This window comes from Numida meleagris, chromosome 17 (assembly GCF_002078875.1).
Source record: "Numida meleagris isolate 19003 breed g44 Domestic line chromosome 17, NumMel1.0, whole genome shotgun sequence".
NCBI lineage: Eukaryota > Metazoa > Chordata > Aves > Galliformes > Numididae > Numida > Numida meleagris.
Window position 1 is genome coordinate 878501 of NC_034425.1, and position 21205 is coordinate 899705.

General features: G+C 46.7%; 1 protein-coding gene across 1 annotated transcript in view; it reads right to left on the minus strand.

The window, feature by feature from the left end:
• Nucleotides 1–21205, minus strand: part of SHISA6 (shisa family member 6) — a gene marked incomplete at its 5' end in the record, with an annotated part of 222505 nt that overhangs the window by 159117 nt on the left and 42183 nt on the right. The window contains one exon of the mRNA XM_021415252.1: nucleotides 15284–15379. Coding sequence (XP_021270927.1) covers nucleotides 15284–15379 — 96 coding nt within the window. The remainder of the gene's footprint in view (nucleotides 1–15283; nucleotides 15380–21205) is intronic.

Sequence of the window (21205 nt, forward strand, 5' to 3'; positions counted from 1 at the left end):
GTTGCAGTTTTTTAGCTCTCCTCTATTAGAATGAGAGTGAGGATGTATTTGGAGAAAGCCACCCTTCTGTGAGGGCAGCTTGTATTGACTTATGCAGATAAAGAAATTCAGTCTCCATGTGCTCCAGGCACCTCAACACCTTGCAAAGCCCCATTCTCTGCTGGCTCCACACGCCCTAATTTCCTGTTTTCACACAAGGGATTTTGCTGTTCTCTTGTACACATTGTCTTATTAACCATCCGTACTGCTGTGTGTGCAGAGAAACACATCTATTCCACTGAAGAGATGCCCACCTCTCACCATGCACTTTTTGAGAGCCTAAATGATTATCTTAGACTGAGAGCCCAATTTTTAACTGCTGCTGTAAGCAAGATGATATAAATCCCATCTCCATGACCAATATAGAGGACTTCAGTGTTACTGCGAAACATGGGGCCACCTGAGAAAGGAGGGTGCACTGGAATGCTTCCTCTCTAGAGAGCCCTGGGGGCCTAGTGTTTGGGGCAAAGGTCCTATCTGAGCAAGAAAACCAGTGGACAGACAGGGAATGCAACAGCCTACTCTGGTTTACTTCTGATGCATTCAGTTCCTGCAGAATAAGCCTGAAAATACACACAACTCTCATGAAAAAGCTGAGCAGTCAGAAGCTGATGTACTCAGAAGGACAGCAGCTCTTTCTTTGGGGATATTATTTGTCCTTTCAGAACAAAGCTATAAAGACTCAAATAATCCATCCTTCTTTGGGAAATTGCCCTTTATTCTACTCTCATCAGGCACTCTGGTTGCCAGCACAGGGTTATTACAGAAACATTGTCTCTGCTGGGCTCCAAGCTTCCTCTCACTGCTCCTGGGTTAGAAAAAGGGAACCAGAACTGGAAGGTCGCCATCCTGTGAGCCTTGTTTCATGAATGCTGGGACATAAGGCTCCTTCATGGACTGACCAAGCTCCATGCTGCAGAGCTGGCATGCTCGTCCCAGTGCATACCAATACACTAGCAGGCTGACTGTTGGAGAACTTCACAGCGCTGACCTTCAAACCTACTGGACTAAATTTGTCCATAACCAGCCCTCACCTACTTGTCATTGTGCTGGTATTGTCCTCTGGTTTACACACAATTTTCTCTCACCAATTTTAAGTCACTCTGTGTTTGTGTAGGATGTCCTCATGCCCCATGCTTTCCCTTCCTGGGCTATGCACGTAGCACTCCTGCAGACTCACCTTGCCTGACAAGACCACTGCTCCTCAGCAAACCCTCTTTGTGCCATGGCTTTGTGCATGCTTCAGATTGAACTAATCTTCCTCTAACACAGTGGATAAAAAGAAGATGCTCAGTGACTCCTGCAAATTCTGCAGGTGATTTCTTACCTGGAGCAGGTTAAATAATAGCTCAAAGGTGCCAGATTGTTTTCTTTTTACTCTCTTTTCTTCTTCCCCCGTAACAAAAGGCAGTGGATAACCTATATCATTCTGAGCGCTGGAGGCTTCTGTCCCAGGGTATATGGTCAATACCAAGACTATGCATTTACCAGAATCAGTAGAGTGCCTCAGAGTGGATGTATTAGAGAGGTATCTTCTTGAGTCAGTCACCCTGGGGAACTACAGGTCAGTGAGCCTCACCTCTGTCCCTGAGAAGATCATGGAGCAGTTCCTCCTGCAAGAGATGCTGAGGCACATGTGAGATGAGGAGGTGATCTGAGACACCCAGCATGGCTTCACCAAGAACAGTTCGTACCTGACCCAGTGGGGCTGGAACTACGTGGTCTTTAAGGTCCCTTCTGATCTAAGCCATTCTGTGATTATATGATTCTATGTCCTCCACATCAGGACATAGGCCATATCTCCCCAGGCCATATCGAGGGAGACTGAGCAGCAAAGTCAGATGGAGACGCCACATTGACTCTATTTTGTCTTTGCTGCCTATTTCAGAAAGGAAAGAGGAATATCTGCTGTGACTCACATATGCCTGGGAAATCTGCACGAGCAAATGTGCAGCCACAAACACGGGCTTCTCTCCTAGCCAGCAACTTAACCTGGCAGGGGTCCTAGTCCCACTCCAGTAATTTTTCTGCTCATAACTATATCTGAATTGACATTTGTGCAGGCATGGGGCTTCTGCTGGGAACTGTCTCTCTCAGTCCCCATGGTGCAGGATGATGAGAGGAAACTTGAACAGTGAGCCCTGCTTACACTCTCTCACTTCCCTCAAACGCTGCAAAATCCGCAGGAAAAAAAGTCACTATCTCAGCTTCACCAGTATTGTTACCAGTGCACAGAGATCTGTGTCTGAAAGCTTTCTGGATGAGACTGTCCTAAAGCCTGGGTGGCAACGAGTACCTCAGCACCCTCCTGAAGGAAAGATGTTTAGTCATGCTGGCATAAACAAGTGACCAATGGAGAAACTGGATGCCATCAAGTCATGAGGATAATGCAATCCCCGATTTTTTGGTGCAAGGGCAGCCTGAACAGGGACCTGACTGTCCCACCTACACTGACTGGGTCAGCTTCAGGATATTGATATGAAGATCAGCACCGTTCTGATATGATCTGAAAGTCACCTCAGTTGTGTGCTGGTCATGACTAATGCCCCAGTTTCATGTACATACAGTCACTGTGTCTCCTATCACTCAGACTTCTTCCCCTCTGCTCACCAAATTTCTTTCCTGATCTCTGCATCATTTCAGATAAATTTTCTTGTCCTGTCTCTTGTTTCCCCAGTTTCAAAATTAAGTTAGTAATCCCAAATTATTTGTTGGGTTTCTTGGGAAAAAAAAAAAACTCCAGGAAAATGCTTTGCAAATGGTTAAAATTCTTTCTACTTTTGCCATCCATCCCCCCTGTTCAGTGCCTCTTCTACAGTTCAGCCTAAATATTTCAAGGTACTTCCTTCTTATCTGCATATGAAAAGAAGCCAGCAGCTCTGAAGGACTTGTTTAGAAATTCCAACAGCAGCTATCTATTAGGTTTTCACTTGCTCTATTCAAATCTTTGTTCACATCTAAGGGATGAAAGCTCCATAATGAGAGTGCTCATGGGAGTGCATGATACTCCCGAGAGCAGGAAGAAGAGTTTTTCTTGGTGGCAGGTTGGAGGAAGACGAGTGATGAAGACCATGATGGGACCTGGACATGCTGTCCAGTGGCTGACTGACACCTGTTAGCTATGGCTCTCTGTATCCCTCACACACTGTCAGCATCTGTGCCCCTTCTAATTGCACGTGAAAAATTTCAGAAGGACCACCAGTCTCCTCAGGAATCCTAAGAAATAAGTCTGGAGGCTCAAGATTTTCCAGATAGCTTCCCTGAGAGAGCTCCTCACTGGAGGAATGGCAGGAACTCCTATCACTCATCAAAGGAGAAGTTAGAACTGACAATGTCCTGTCATCAGGTGCTGCCCCGGTGTGTAATGGAAGGATGCTTCAGCAGTGAGATATGGAGGTGCTGGGCCATGGGTGTGTTTTACACGGCAGAATTGGTGTCAGGATGTTCCACAAGACGCTGATGGTGCTGGAGGATGCAGAGGCTGGAGGACCTGACTTGTTCTCTGCTTTATGTTCGGAGGGCATGAATGGGAAGGGGACAGCTTGGCACCCTGTGGCTACCATGCCCCCAGCAAGGCATGTCATCTGCAGCCAGCCTGGAGGCAAGGAGCAGGGCTTAGGTAGGGCTTGAGGTGCAAGGCAAAGTGCTGGGGCTTTGTGGGTTCAAATGCACATCGTCCCTGAGGGCTGCATTCTTACTGGAGGGCACTGGAGGGTAGGCCACGCATTTCACCTTCTCCTGCTCCTCGTTTCCCTGTGCACTGCTTAGACTCACTTGCTGGTGACTTGTGCCAGCCCTGTTCTTGCCCAGACACAGCTGCAGCTGGTGAAGCCTGACCTAGGTAATTTGGAGACTGTGGGAAGAGAAACACCTCCCCGTTAAGGCTCCAGGGCTATCAACGACCCTTCAAGAGCTTAGACTGCGGTGATGCCAAGCAGGGGTATTACCAGTACCCCGTGGTAGACAGTATTAACTGTTTTGCAGGATGAGGTCCTGCCATGGGCACTTTTGGGACAGTGTGAACTCCAGCAGGTTTCCTCCAGCCTCCACAGTTTGAGGCTCTCCCCAGCTATGGATATTGATATTGTTCCCTCATTCTTTTATCACTTACAGTAACTTTGCCTACCTCATTAACTGCACAAGTATCATGGTCTGTGTTTTGTGTTTGCACACTCTTGATCCCAACAGCATCCTGTGACTGTGAGATTCATTGGCAATGACTACACTGAGTAAAAAAGCTGTAGTGCTCAACTGAGCACTTTTAAACCAATGCCTTTCAAGGTGCTATGCAGAGGATGCACAGTAGTCACCAAACTATTTTCTCTGTCCCAAAGCTATTTTATAAACTTCTACCTGCTGCTCCTCCAAAGCACACACACTTTATCAGGCACTTTTAAGTCTTCATTCACATTACACTTCCTTACATGAGTCTCAGGTTATTCTCATCACCTATATTTGAACTGGCTCTATTTTTAGTTTCCTAATTCAAAATGAATATGAGGACATGCCTTTTATAGACAGTACACTCTTAGTATCTGAGCATATCTTGAATTAGTAGCAGTAACATATACTTTAGAATAAAATGTGTTACATTTAAACAATAGAGGCAGGGTGATGACATAAGAAGAATAGATAAGAGTATAGTACCTTAATAAAATGTTGAAGGTTTGCATTACCAGAGACAAATCTGCGAGCTGTGCACTCAGATATGGCCACACATAAAGAGCAGATCAGCTCAGAAAGATGACTGTGCAGGATGAGGATTTCTACACTGCAGATCCACATCTTGCTGTTCTGCGCTGGCATTTTTCTTACTGCAGCTGGGCGGGCAGGCCCTCGAGCTCACTCCATCTCTATGCCTTATCCACAGAATTTGACAGCAAAATCCAGTTTGACCCCTAGAGCCAGGGATAAATTTTCAGCCAGACCAGTAAACTTGTTTTGTTCATATTATAAACACATTTTGTCCAAGCACATTTAAAGAAAAAGACTCTAACATGCCATCCTTGCTCAGAGGGGAAAATGTACCTTGGGAAGACAAACTCATCACTTTCTCAAGATGGAGAATAGGGCAAGTGTGCAATAGCAATGTGGTATGGTCTGCACTGGCATACACAAGTGTATTTTCTGCCACAGATCCAAGCCAATGCCATTGAAATCAATTCAAAAATACCAGTCATTAGCAGAGAGTGGGCTTGGAATCAGCTCTTTAGTTGAGGAACTAGGCTGTGGTCCAGAAACTGTATGTCAGCTATATGAACTCCTGGCAAAATCCCAGCTTCTCTATTCATTCACTTAATGCTACGGCTATCCAGGAGTCAGAAAAAATGCCATGAATAGATCTATTCCTGCTTGAAGGCTTCCTGCTCCATGCACCTTGTTTCTACAGGGACTGTCTCATCGTTTGCCTACAGCTGAAACACAGCTGCTAAACTAGAAAGAAAGTCAGTGAAAAAGAGATGTTTCTTGCTTTTCACCTGTCAGATAAAAAAATACAGGTTCAATCTAACCACCAGTCTGAGAAACGGTTGCAGACCCAGGTTCTGGGAGAGCACCAGCAGCAGCCTCAAGACACTGAGTGGAAATGATGCCCTCATCTTGAAAATCCCTTAGAGAAATCATTGTGGCTTCCTTTATATGAGAAAATGAGAGCACGCCACTATGGTAAGTGAGTTTGGTCATCTATTTTCAGGAGCATGATGGACACCACATGAGGGATTTCAAGACCCTGGGGAGTTTTACAGACAATACCTTGAAGAATATGCAAGACAGAATGGGATTGCCCAAGTTCTGAGAAGAAATGGAGATGCTTTCAGAAAGGAAACATCTATCCTAGCAACAAGCAGTAGCTGAGCAGTGGGAAGGGTCTCAGCCCTCCAAAAGGGATGCTTTCTGGCAGAGCTGTGGGGGACTCAGTGCAAACTCTCCTCTCCTTTCCAGTGCCTCTGGTCAGCCCTGGACCTGTATCCTTCTCAGCAGACCGTAACTGTTATGGCTCTTTCCAGTCTATGAAAAGAGGCAGGGGCTTGCTTTGGAAAGCATGAGCAAGAAGAAAAATCAGTCCCCATCCCTCAGCCCACAGCCCTCCTCAACTCCCCATTAAGACCCACCCTTAGAATCACAGAATCATAGAACGGCTTGGGTTGGAAGGGACCTCAGGGATCATCAAGCTCCATCCTCCTGCCACAGGCAGGGTTGCCCACCACTAGATCTGGTACTAGATCAGGTTGCTCAGGGCCCCATCCAACCTGGCCTTGAACACCTCCAGGGATGGAGCATCCACAGCCTCTCTGGGCAGCCTGTTCCAGCACCTCACCAGTGAAAAAAACTTCCCCATGACATCTAATCTCAATCTTCCTTCCTTTAGTTTAAAACCATTCCCCCTTGCCGTATCTCTATCTACATGTGTCCTTATGAGCTTCCTGCTCCTTGGGACCCCTGCAATTTTTGCCCGTGGAGAACAATAGCAAGTTTTGGACTCCACAAACTTCCCCAGCCTACGGAAGAGGTGTGCCACAACCTGGTTCCATAACCTAAACTGAATCACAGCAACGCCACTCCGGCATGTGGGAAATTGCTAAGCTCTGTGTCTCCCCAAATGCCCAAAAAGTAGCTCGGCAGTTAGAATCTTCCAGCTGAAGCAATACCCTTCATGTACGTGACAGAGATAAACCACTCCTTTTCTTGAATGGTTCTGATTTCTCAGAACTCTTCTGGGCTTCACCATGAAAATATCTTAGCCCTCCCTTCAATATCTGCTGTGCCAACCTGTGAAAGCACAGGCCATCCACTTGGGAGCACTCTCTCTCTCACTAGCCCAAGGCTTCCAGCAGCCCACGTTGCATCCTGGCACACTGCGAAGAAAAGAAGCAGAGTGAAAGCCACACAGGTCCTGCTGGTGATCTCAGCTCTGAAAAAGTCTGGGGCAACAAAGTGATGCTGTAAGCTGTGAAACCTAACCTTCCTGCTGTCCTGTACCAGGAAGCGGCCTCCAGGTTATTGTCAACTCAGAAAGAAGAAAACATTTGGTGATGACTATTCCTGGTTTGTCCCCACTTAGGAATTGCGGTTCCCATCCTCATCCTGTGACTTTTAGACAATACCACAACGTGAAACAATCACAGCCATGGGCCCATGCACCGCCAACATATGGAGATTAATCTGTTTCAAAGAGCAGAATAAGTCAATAAATGAGCTTAAGTCTGTCTCTGAAGGACTGTCTTCGATTACATTTATGGCATTCGTTGTTTGAAGCCCCTACAACTGTCCACTGTTTTATAGTGATTACTGAAGGGTAAACTGAAGCTCCTGGGATCAATTTTCCTATGAGTGAGTATTAAACCTGGAAAGCAAATCTGGAAAACAAATCTAGGGCTTGTGTCTCCAAAGACACTTCTCAGATGATGAGCTAATGTTCCTTCCAAAGGAATTAAGATGATAAACTGTATATAATATACTGGCTTTGCTGTAACAGTAATTATTTGTCATACCCAAGCTCTTCACCTGCCGAACTCTGACTGTGGGACTTGGTTGTTCTGAGGAAACAGGAAAGATCAGAAATACAGTTTCCACTGCTGAGTCCTCCATATGCCCCCAGGAATCACAGGTTTTTTTCACAGTACTTCAATTCCTTATTTACAGTCTGCAAACACATTACAATTGATCGGTGGCCTGCTAAAGAAATAGTATTGCAAATCCAAAGGTGATTCCTAATTTCACTTAAAAGCCCTCTGTGAAGAGATAACCAGCCCAAGGTGCTCAGTAACATTGTAGTAGAAAATCATAAGGTTATTTGATACACCAGTTCTTGATAATAAACACAGAAGAAGACATTCTTCAAAAAGAAGTTTGAGGCACGCAGCTGAAGCTCCGTGTTTCACAGGTAGCTGGTCTGTGATTGCCAGCTCTTCACCAGCCTTCAGCTCAGCTTTCAAAGGAACCTGCCAAAATGTTGCAGAGAGTTGACAGACTCCCTGTGCAAGGGCAACCGATACACAGGACTTTTTTCTTCTCCTCTCAGCTGTTGCAATTTATTTTTATATACTGCTTGCACACAGCAGAAAGAAGAGAAATCCATTCTAGAGCACCACGTTAATGAAAACCACTCCTAGGCCCTGAGCAGAGTGGCCACAGTCAGGTCTGCAGGAAAAGTGGGCGGCAAAATAATTTGCTAACTGCTGGAGAATGAGTGGAGGAACATCTTCTGTGCTTTACATTGCCATGGAAACATAAGGTATCAGCAGTGGCAGGGTGGTCTTCCCTTGTTGAAAAACAATGTTTTGTTTTAATGTTCACTCGGCAAGAAAGAAGAGGCGACCCAACCTGGTGAGCATCCTCCCTTCCCGCTTCAGTCCCACCTGTGTCCTTCAGGAAGCACACTTCATGAGGCCAAGTTAACAATACCACCAACAGGCTGAGGGGGTGAGCAACACGATCCCCGAAGGACAAGTGCCTTTCACACACGCTGCTGAGGCTGCCTGCAAGGGAAGGTTTGGCTGTAGCTGCAGGAAAGGGCTCCGTTCAATAGCTGGCTGTGGGCTTCTTGCCCCAGAAAGCTGCATCTCCCAGCTTAGCAGTGATGGATGCGCCCCATGCCCTGCTTGTGGTCATTTTTCTGCTGCTTACTTAATAAGCTCTCAGATTAGCTGCCAGTTCTCCTTCTCATTGCTCACAGACTGGGAGCCATCATCAGCTTGGAGAGCCCTGTTCTAAAAGTCCCTCTGCATTGTGCTTTATGCTCTGATTGTGGCCAGTTGATGAGAAGACAGAAGGGTACCAGCCCCTCCCCTTACTTATTTCAAGGCACCAGCCAGAAGGTGACCCCAGGGGCTGCTCTGGGTTTGCTTAAGCCCATCCCATCCCTGGCCTACAGAAGTGGCATGCTGCACAGCTGCTGCAGGCACTGCTATGGTTTCAGCGACCTCCTGCTCTCCTCCCTGCCAGATTCAGAGGGCTATAAAAAAGAGCTGTCCTGACTGCTGAGAAATGGACGGTTGTGCCTGGAGTCGGCTAAATAATTCAGAGCGGATTGAAATGCCCTATTGCGTAATGGAATCTTTCTGCGAAGCCGTGCAGCAGTTTCCACATCCCAATGATCCTATTTTCAAGTCAATACAATTAAGTGTCAGAATATGCAATCGTTGAAATTAATCTGGAATCAGAATGCAAGTGATCTTTAGCGCACACGCACTGCAAGACACCATCAAAGTCATTAGATATTATCCAGGATGAACATAAAATGATTCATTGGGATGCTGCAGGCTCTGGCTTTGACATCGCTCCATTGATATGATATGTGTAACAAGTGTTTAATGAGAAAAAGGACTCAACACTCCTAACCCTCAGTTTTCACATAATCTATTCATGGCGTGTTACAGATGCAGGCATGAAAAAATGACCCTTAAACTTCTTTTTTTTCCTATTTTGATGAGTCTGCTGCACATGAGGATTACTAATGACAGCAGAGGCAGTAAATTCCGCCTTGTAGATGCTTCATTGCATGTTTTGTAGGGGATCAATGCTGGGTTATAACAGATATAAGCCAAGACTCCCAAAGAGCAAATTGAGGGTAAGAACCTGGGCTATGGGAAAGAAACATAAGGCTGCCAGGATGGCAACAGGAAAACAGCTACAACAGCAGGGAACCAGGAGAGTGCTGGAGAGAGAGGAATCAGAACCCTCAAACTGCTAATGACAAATTAGCTAATAAATCACTTCCCCCAGCACACACACCTCTGATTCATATATACATGCCAACGGACCAGTAAAATACTGGTTTCTGAGCTGCTGCTTGCAAAAGGAGCTCAGCCGTCTGTATGCTGGGTTCTCCAAAAGGAACAGAAGTGTGTGGAAAAGGGGAATGCACACAAGCATGTGTATAAGGGGAGGATATGGTGCCAGCGAGTATAAAAACCTGATCCCATTTTGCCCCACGTTGTATCACATCTGGCGCCTAAGCAAAGCTGGCAGCATGCTGAACGCTACAAATCCACCGAGGTGTCTGCATGAAGATTAGTTTGCATACAGATATGTCATTTACAAAATACAGAGCCTGTCGCAGATATTCCTCAGCTTGCAGAAAAACCAAGGAAGGGGGAAAGAATGTGCAAATGAGGGAATGCAGCGGATGGGTAGATCAAGACATCTCAGGAAGGAAATGATCTGATCCTCACGTTGGTACTGGAAGTTCCGTAGCCCTATCGTTATCAACACGCTCTTCTAAGAGTCACATTAACTCCAGCTTGCTGTGGTGTCTGGGGCAAACTGATGGAGCCATGAGTCACCTCCCCAGTGCTTCCCGTGCCCATCCAGCAGGAGGGCAGCACCTTGCTGGGGGAGCAGCACGGACACAGTGCTGGGAAAGCTCAGCAGCTGCGAGGGCAGAAAGAGATGAGAAAGTGGAGCTGCCACCCACCTCCTCTGGCTGAGACAGCAAAGCAGCTCGGGAAGATCTTGGTTGCTAAGTATGATCTAGAGCTGCATTGTCCTCTTTTGTGTTTGTAGGAGGTTCCCTCATAACAAACATGAATGTTACTTTGTCAGAAAAAGCGAGATGCTGCTTTATTCTTGAGACTTGTCTTGCAATAAACCTGTGTGATGACCCCAATGACATCAGGCCCTCCACCTCCGGCTGCTGGCACACCGGGTTACTGCGGAGCACAGTGGAATCCCTGCAGGAGGCTGCAGGGTGAGGGTCTGGCCACGGACTGGCAGCAGATGGTGGCACGACACCTCCCTCAGCTCGTACTAAACTGAGCCCAAGGGAGGAGCAGCCACGAGGCTCAGATCAGCTCTCCCTCCCATCTTTGTCTCCTCTCACTCTCACAAACCCCACTGTTTCCAAACCCCAAACTCACGCAGCAGCTATCTTCCACGGCCCTGACACCACGGGGTGCACGGTCTGTCTGTGTTTACAACAGCTCATTCACCTGCACGTGGCCTGGGAGGAAAAGGAGACCATTTTCCAAGGTAGGACTACCTCAAGCACAATTTTCTCCTTTCGCATATGTGACTGCGTGAGGTACCCAACATGCTTCAGGACAGCAAGAACAGAAGCCCCATCAGGGAAATACCACATTCAGGCTGTAAATCATGCCACATCTACACCAAATGTCACACGATAAAACCTAACCGTGGGTAGCTCTTATTGCTCAGTCACCAGACCCTACACCAACATCTTCTTCACATTGCCCACACTGCAGGATGCTTCAAGGCAATGCCAGCAGCGTAGTCAGGCTTCAGCAGCCACATCATGCTGTCTGGTGTGTACGGCTTGATTTCTTTCCTGCCTACTGGCACCGCTGGAGAACAGCTTTGGTGCATATTTTAGAGTGTACTTCAAGGAAAAAAAAGATTCCTACAGACACAAGCTTACATGAAACTAGCAAATTCTAGGAAAAGTCTTTTTTTTTTTTTGTCCCTGAGAGATGACTCTGCAATACAGGAGTCTGAAGTCCCACATCCCTCCAGCCTCACTGCTCCCTCACCCCCAGTGTTCAGTTCAACTTCTCCTGCAAAAGCCTCACTATATTTAACATTGTTGTAGCACTACCAGGAAAACAAAGAAATGTTTTAGTTATGAAGTGAGCTCATCGTCTGCTCTACAGAATCTCTGCTGCTGGCACAGACTGGTGAAATACAAAGAGCCCAATTCAATTCTGAAACAATTTTTAGGGTGTGAGGCTGGTAGTGAGAAAATGAAATGAAACAAAATGAAATGAAATAAAATGAAATAAAAACTCCATTTTTTACCCGAAAACTCAACAATCTTGATCTGGATTGAGTTTACCATTCTTTAACACATACAGACTCACTGCAGCTCAGAATCCCTATGGCTGCTTGCCCCATGTTGTGTTGCAGCCAGGTGAGCTTCTGTATCAGCCTGTGTGACCAAGCAGAGCCCTGGCAGGACTGTGAGCATGGTTATTGTTGGGATTGCTTCAACTTGGGACACCTGATATTAGCAGAATGCTCTGAGAGAGACTCACTGAAGAAGCTGTTTCTTTAATTAGGTTAGTGCACAGAGGAATGGGATAGCTCCTGTCTGCAGTGCTCCTGCTCGTGCCACTGGAGCACTGAACTCTCTTAGCGACTCCCATAGCAATTACAGCAATAACTACTCCCATGCTAGCAACTACAAGTGGGATTCAGCTGCCTTTGATGCTACAAGACTTAGCCCCCTGTGGCCTCCCCCCCCTTGCTAGACTGGAAAAAGAAGCACCTCTTACCATCCAGGAGACACTGGCACTCATTCAGAGGTACATGCCTCGCAATACATCGAACTGAAGGCGACCATTTCAGAATAAAATGTCTAACTTCTAGCTATCTAAAGCTAGAAGAAATTAACCCTGTTGTGTGTCTCTCCATGGAGACCTTCTACACTCTTTGGATTCACTCCGAGATCACCGTGACAGCCTGACACTGAAGCCCTTTACCATGGTTTGAAGAACACACTATGCCGTGATTTTATAGATTTAAATGCCAGACCGTGATGCAGTGCCCAGCGGAGTGTCAGATAAGATGCATAAATCACAATCTTGAAGGAGCCTGTGGATGTCAGACGTGAATATGCTGATTTGGTATCCATGGTAGTTGGGCATGTCTCAAATCTTTGTCTTCTGCCTAAAACAGACTAGCTACTAGCTTTTAAATATTACTCAGCACTTGGGAGACCTGCTACAGCACAGAAGACAGTTGAGAAAACACCAAAAATGTGTCTCCCAGTGCAAAGAAATATTGAGATAAACTTCAATGGCTTTGTTCAGTCTAAGAGCAAGAACCCCCTTCCATGGTGGAATAATGACAACACAGGACATGGTTACGCGGTTAACAGTAGCTGAGGTGCAGATCTTCATTCATTCACTGGAACTGAAATAAGATGAAATCTGAGCACAAAGTAGCTCAGCTAAAGCTCAAGAGTGTATTCCTTGCTGGAGCACCTGTCCTTCCTGTCTGCATGACCCACTGTGCTGCCAGTTCAAGCAGAACACCAGGAACCTATCATGTAATATTTCCAGAAATAATCAAGCCATATAGGGCGCAATCATAATGACAGAGACCCTATGTCACTGCTACACCAAAGCCCCTTCCTTCACAGCACAAACAGGCAATTAAATCAGATCACAAACAAAGACAAACCTACACATTTACTCAAGCAAACATGACAGTTTGCCTGCAGAATGTGTGCACACATTAATCACTTGCACCAGTCAAGCGTGGGCATGTGAATTTACCATTAAGAAGTTAGAAATTAACACTATGGTACAGTTGAATTAAAATGTGAATTTACAGGTAGCTTAGAAGTAAACTGGAAGGACAATCCATTACTTTTGGTACATAAAAAGCTGAGTTAGTTGAATTTCTTCAACTAAAAGCCTTTTACTCACTTTTATCAGATAGGGTGGAAAGCACCACTCTATCTGATGGCTGTTTGGCGCTGTGATACATACACAGTTTGGCCCCTGTTGCCAATTCTACCATCTTCCCAGGGATGGGAGAGGTGCTCTGCAGGGCTTCCAGCAAAGCCAGTGGGAAAGGTGCGATAACCACTGGCCCATCTGTGGAAGAACAAACCCCCCAAGCCTCCTCAGTTAAAGAAGGAAAGCGGGTTTTATTTTTACCTGAGAAGGAACTGGAAAAGGTATGTTGTACAGAAAACTGCTCAAAGATAAGTGAAGTGTCTGAGAGAAAGGGGCAGGTTGTAAGGCTCTGCCCAGGGTTACCCATGCTCTTGACACGGGCCACTCAGCAGACCGTGCCTCTTGCTACCATACCCTAAACACACTGTTAGGCCTAATGTGATGGGACATGACTGTAAGACCTCTTTTTGGTGGAGAGGAGAAAGGGAAACGTGGTGTGAAACGCCATCCATGAGTCCTTCCTTGAACCACTTTAGTTCCCAGCCCACCTGAAGGTTCATGGTGGTTTTCTCTGCTTTCCTTCCACCGGTGCAGCGCCAGGCTGGAATTGCAGGGTATTGTATTACAAGTCCCACGGGTGCTGCCTCAGCCTCAGTAAACTTTATTTAAGCACACACAGACATACACAGACAATATACATATATTTGTTTCTTCTCTGACAGTTCTACAGGACCAACACTGCTTTGGATGACACTCGTGGAGAATTTGAAAAAGTGCAGGAAATGTAAGGAAAAATAAAGGTATTTTAATAATTTGTGAGTCGTGGTCATCCACAGAAACAACACAGGCGCGTTCAACCAGGCGAGCACATGGACACATCTCCACATACAGTACATTGCGTCTATATAGGTTATCTCCACATACATTGTGTCTATAGAAATGTACAGCAGTCTCAGAAGTCAGCAGGACACAGAACCGGAGGCGCACCGGCATGGCACATGCTTGCACTCCCAAGTGTCACAGCCCACTGCCAGCGTACCCGCGTGACACGGCCGGGACGTGGGTGCCGACAGAGAGGTGCTCCCAGCACGGTCTCACTGTACACCATAAGAACTCACCAAACAGGCAACAACGTCATAAAATGAACGTTCCCCCGGGGTTCTGGTGACCAGCCACGTTGAGTCAAATCGCACAGCTTTTGCGTCACCACAACTCCTGGGATATGCGGGTACTTATCTAATATAGCTACAGCTGTCTCTCGACATATATCATATATACAGTACATATACACAGAACGTACACAGAGCAGTATATGTATATTTTCATGTTTTCATGTTTGTACATTATATCACAGATTATACGAGCACATAAAATAAACGCTTTGGACCTAAAAAGAAATCACTTTATAAAATATTCATAATACCCCCCCCCCCCCCCCCAAAAAAAAAAAAAAAACAGCCCGGAAACTAAAAGAAATCCAGAAACGCCTTCTGGAACTGTTACTGCCTGCCCTGGGACAGCATGACGCTCCTTGCCTTTCCCTTTGTAAGTACATACAGCAGCACAATGGTGGTTTGCATCCATGCACCCAGGAAAACAGAAAGGAGTATAAATTGTTGAACTGCACAGTCAGAGCGGAGCCTGAAGGCTGGCTGTCCGACTCGACACTCTCCCACCGTCTCCCTTGCTACGATTTAAAAGGTTCTGCCAGGAGCACAGTATTTTACCTGCAGCAATATTTGCTAGACTAAAGCTACTGACTGCAGTCCAATACCGTTCTAGCACTTAGAAGCCAGCTTTTGAGTTATATCTTTATTATTATTATTATTATTATTATTTATTTAAAAGAATCTTTTCTATTTAGCAAAAAATTGTTTCCACTGTACCCTTCGTGTGTCCTCGTCCTAACGTGACAAACCCGGAGGAGATGAAATTATGGAGATCTGGCCCTCCGCTTCGATAAATATCCTTTCCATAGTGACCTGCCAAGGAAAAGAAAACAAAACAATTTTATTCGGGTGCTTATATACGTGCAGATATATGCCATGCAGCCCTACTGCCACCCCTGTACATGAGCACCAAAGCCCCACCACACGGTTACTTTATGAACGGTAGGCAGAGGATATAGCAGAACATAACGGCAGCGAAACCAAATTTCCATGTGGGCAAAGGCTTAGGAAGAAGAACGGAGTGTTTTGATATTTCCAAGGCATGAATGGAGTCTGAGAGCAGAGCCGAACAGCCCAAATTTGCCAAGCAAATACCCCAAATTCCAGAGGTATCACTCAGGCCCTCGGGAGCATGTGCACCTCATTGCTAAAGTTTTTCGCAGCCCAAAAGTGAAGTTGTCAGTATCCCTCTTGTCCAGGCTGGACCCAAGTGCCCATTAGCAGCATGACAGGGGCCTCTGCCTTTTTGCTTTGTTTTACTTGCCCTGGTCCCTGAAAAACATCCCCAGATAATTTCTCAAGAGTGACAGTCTTCTGCAGCACACTTCCTAAGAGCTCTGAGTCCATCACAACAGAGTGGTACCAACTGTTCACGTGCCATCCAGCTTTTCAAGGTTTTCATACATTAATAAGGAAAAAGGGCTTCTGCTTACCATGCAAAGCTCCGAAATGAGGACACAGATAATTTTCCAGATACTCTTTATCATCTCCTCCCCTTTTCATGTTGTTAATTTTGCTATCCCTTTTATTTCAGAAAGAGGCAAAGATAAGATAGGTGCGGGGGGAGGGAAGCAATGCAGCCTCGGGGGCTGGGAATGCAGCTCCTGCCCTACTGGTCTCCAGCTTCCCATCCTCTCTGCACAAGCCCAGGGTGCACAAGCATGAGGTGCACACAGTTGGGATGCATCTCTGCTCCTCCAAGCCCTGGTGGCCATGAGCCAGGCACGGCGATGGTGCAGCGCATGGCACCCAAATGGAGAGCTGAGTCAGGAGGCAATGGGGAGGGCAAAATGGGATCCTGGATCCAGGTGGAAATGCAGCCTGAGGCCATGTCCTGGCTGGCTTTGCCTCCGACAGATGCTACAGCCCTTTCCTGCTTTTCAAACAGACAAAATGCTGTGTGTTCTCACACATACTCAGGCGTTTCGGGAACATTGTGAAAACTAAAATGCACTCTGAAATCTCATTAGTCTGCAAAGTCTTCTTTCCCTTTTTGCCAGTGACTTCCCACCACGGTGCCTTGGTAACTCCCAGTGATCACAGAATCACAGAATCATAGAATCATTAAGGATGGAAAAGACCACTAAGATCACCAAGTCCAATGCCAACCCATCCCCACCATGGTCACAGACCACGTCCCTCAGTGTCATATCTCCACAGTTCTTGAACACCTCCAGGGACGGTGCCCCCACCACCTCCCTGTGCCAGTGCCTCACTACTCCTTCCAAGAAATAATTTTTCCTAATATCCAACCTGAACCTCCCCTGGTGCCACTCAATGCCATTTGCTCTCAATGTTGCAAGCCATTATTCTCATCACCAGGGTGCGTCTTTCATCTGAGTGGGCTGAAGGTGAGCACCTCCAGGTCCAACCTGCCCCCAAATATGCCCCCACTCTGCCCTGCCATGGAGCTGAGCAGGCTGCAAGCCCCTCTTCCCACCTGTGGGACTGTGCCACCCCAGGAGCATGCTGAAGATCCCTGGAGGAGGCTCACATATGGCGGTGGCAGGAGATGCTGAGACTTCTGAAAAACTGTTTATTCCAATCTGCTAGAAAAATCATCCCACTCCTTTTCCTCACACGGCACTGCTGGTCAAGGTCAGCCAAGTGCTCCATGTAAACTTCTCAAAACACACACAAAGTGTTTCTACAGGTTTGAGAGAATTAGCAGCAAGACAGTTTCCTTCTTACGTTTATAGCAATGCAAGGTGGTAGCAAAAACCTTGAAACGTGGAGGATTCCACCCATAAATCCACTGAGAATTTCCTAGGAAAAAAAGAAGGATTTTCTGTTTGCAGATGAGGGGAGCTGGGCTGCTCTCTTGCTCTCCCCTTCCCACCTCGCTCCTCAAGCCCCGTGTGCCATACTGCAGGGCGAGGACGGCACAATTTGCCTCTGCAAAATTCCTCTACTCCTGCTTCACGTGAGATCTGCTCTTGCCATGAGAACCTGAAAAAGTGCTTTGTGGTCACAGTGCCCAATTCTTTCTCTTTATCGCTTTTCTAAAATGGGCTGCATATTCTCTTTCCATTAAGCCAATTTTTGCTCAGACACCATCAGCTTCTATGCTCTCAGGGCCAGCTATGCAGGCAACTGACACTTCATCAGTGCCATCACTTAGCAGTTTTAAATGAGGACAAAAGAAACACACAAATATGTGCCATTACCTCCAGCTGAAGCCACGGCTGTCTTTTATATATCCCTTTGGAGGATCTGCTTAAGTCAGAGATCAAGAAGGGGAAGTATATTAAGAAAAAAAGCAAACACTGGCTGGCAGATTGAAGATCATTCATCAGCCATTTGCTCTCTGAACCTTGCTCTGCCCCTTCTTGCACTACATAACAGTTAAATTAAAAGATTCCTGTGATAACATTCCATTAGCATTTGAACAGGAGTCGTGTTTTCCCATGGGAAACTTGAATTTGTAGACTTCAAGCAGCATGAGTTTTTTACGGGCACATTACAGGATGCTCCGTTTGTTTTACAGGGTTCTTTCTTCCTGCTCACTTTTAATCATCCCTCCTGCCCCCACCATGGCCAAGTGCTGGTACCAAGCTTTCACTTCTAGGAGTGCCTTGGGGGCTGCTGGGGCTGTGCCTAACCAGAAAGCATCCCTGTTCCACTCCTCACTGGGGCTGTCCACCTCCTCCCTTACTGTGTGTGCTCCCACCTCGGGGTCACGACCAACCTGGGGGCTCAGCACGAGCTGAGCTGAATTGAACTACTGATGGAAATGAGTGTCCTATGGGCCAAAAAGAAGCTTAACCAAGGTGTTAGGTCTTTTCCTCTGCCCATGGGGCAGAGGGTAGAGCTGATGGCCCGATTCCTTGAAAAACATATGCAAATCGATCTGTTTTCAATTCATTTTAGACACCTGAGATATTTTTATATTTATTGCTGATCAACACCCGACTGAGCAAACTGCCATTCCAAGACACAAAGGATCTCACTTTGAAGCCCCACAAGTCTCCTTCCCAGTGCTTTTCTCTCCCCCTGATGTGAAAGTGTATCACGGCATAGTTCCCTTTTGGAGGCAATGTCCCTGGGATGAGATGTGTCACGGGCTGCAGCTATGGGCGAGCTGAAACACAGTGCTGGCAGCCACTGAAGGTCACAGACAGCACTGCCCAAGCAGCCATTGGGATAGGCAGTGGGGTGTACCCTCCCCAAGGCTCAGCTCCATGCACTGAAGGGAGCTCCTCTGCCTGCTGAACAGGCAGACCCAAGCAGGAGCCAGGTTTGATTCTAATGGAGCCTCACAGCACACCTTACTTCCAAAGCCACACAATCACCCACCGACCCAATCTCATGGCATGGAGTATGCTATCTTTTAATACGGTATTTCTTGAGCAATTTTGCATCTGCAACGTCTATGGTTGGGATGGAATTTAAAACGCTGCTTCAGAGCACTGTGTCTGAGTGCCTGGAAGAGGCTTTTCTTGCTCTCCTGCTCCCTGTTCCTGCTCACACTCATATCCATGTGCGCTAATGCATGTAAACTCTCAGACACACAGGGGCTTGCAGGCTTTTCCATTAAAAGAAATGACTTGGAGTCCAGCAAGGCAATGTGTTACTAAAGCAAATGAGGACTTACACAAGTTAAAATTTCCAAAAGAAATTGAAACAAGGAGAAAACATGGCTTTTTTCCCCCTCTCCTTTGCCTATAGCACATAGCAGTGGCAGAGAGCAGGTGAGCGTTCTGCCTGCCGCACAACAAAGACATATTCTTTAGGGCATACAGCTGAAAGAGGGAACATTTCATTACAACCACACGCTGCATAACACACATATGGAACAAACTCAGCCACAAACAGCAATTACAGGCCCAGCTCCGACTTAACAGAATTATTAGAGCTGAACTAAAACGCTGCTATCCACCTTTCAGAAATGGTATTACTGAGCACAGATTACATCACTCGCGGAAGGGCAGACGGGGACCGCGGCGACGGCCGTTTGGATGATACACACTGCAATGCTGAGCTCATCCCCGTCCCAAGGTTTCCTTGGAAATAAACTACACCCAGAGAGCAGTCCCAGCACCTCTACACAAAGGATGTGAACAGCCAAACTGACTACAAGGTGTCTGCTGAGGACACAGCGTAGGTTGCATGGGTCCTTAAAGATCATGTAGTGTCAAGCCCCAACCGTGGGTTGGCTGTCCCCCAACCAGCTCAGGCTGCCCAGGGCCCACCCATGGCCTTGGGCACCTCCAGAGTTCCTAAGCCCCTGCCCGTCTCACCCTCTGGCTCTCCACCACATGTGGCTGCTGACCACAGTAACCTGCGTAAGGTCTTCAGGACAGCCTAGGACCACTTCCAAGCCAAGGGAGAACTTCAGGTTCAGAACAGAACAAGAGCATTGTTAGACTGAGGATGACTTGAAAATTGGAAGATCCTTATTTTTTCTTTTCATTTTTTTCAGGGCAACTTCTGGCTTATCAGCTTTCAGCGTGCATTTGCATCACATCTTCCAGCCCGCTTCGCAACCACAAAGGGTGAAAGCTTCCTATTCACAACAGAACTGGAGCTTTCAAGTGAAATCACTGGCCAGGAACGGGGATTTCTGGAAAATGATGCATACTGAAATGACTGAAGGACTTCCCCCAGCATCACAGGAATGGGGAACAGCTCCTTGCACAGGGTTTGTGTTAGTCCCAGCCAATAGACCAAACATGACCCTTTACTCCACAGCAAGCCAGGCCAAATCCAGTGCAGGGAACTGCACAAGTCCTGACCATGCTCATGTATTTTTCTGGTAATGTAAAAGATAAAGAAAGCAAATTTAATAGCTGTGTTAGATTTCCTTATTAGAGATCAAGGTAATATCTCCTTTTGATAATTGTTTTTTCTACTAACTACAGCAGTTGTCCTTGGTTTTGCAGCCTCCCTAGGAGCTGTAATGAGCCACACAAGGTTTCAGAAAATATCAATTTCTTCTATTCTGTTAACTTAAAAAATGAGTATCTGTGATAGGACTGCAGTGCTGGAGGGTCTCACCAGCAACATCCACCAGAGGTGACACAAATACAGCGATGAGCTCATATTCTGCTGAAGGGTCCAAATAAAAACACCTCCAAAGAGAGAGGATTGCACTGATAGAAGAACAAAACGCAGCACCTCACTACATGCACGCACGCTGGTTTGCGAATAACTGACTGCCGCTCCTGGTTTGTGCAGGAAGCAGCGATGTTCCCTGTGGTCTGCTTCCCATCGGCATGCAGCTGCACGTGGGCATGCCATGGGGTGTGCCCTGCAGCTCCACCAAGAGCAAGCATCCAACCCCTACCCCCCAGCAGGGACCATCCTTCCAACAGCAAAGAGACGTGATCCAACTGATCACTGACTCACCCAAGCCACAAGCAAAACCTGACAGGCTGATACCTCCACAGGAAACAACTCTGGGCCCAGTGAGTGCAAGAAAGCCCCTACCAAAGACGTAAGCGACCCAACGTGCTGGGAGCACCAGGGCAGACACGTGCCAAGGGCTCCTGTCACAAATCAGTGACGAAGCAGCCCTTCATCTTTTTCTGCGTCCTTTACCACACCCTATAATTGCACAGGATGCAGAGGCAGCTCACATTTTGTGTGACTCAGGAGGGGGAGAAAATATTATTTTTTCCTGTTTTTTTTTTTTTTTTT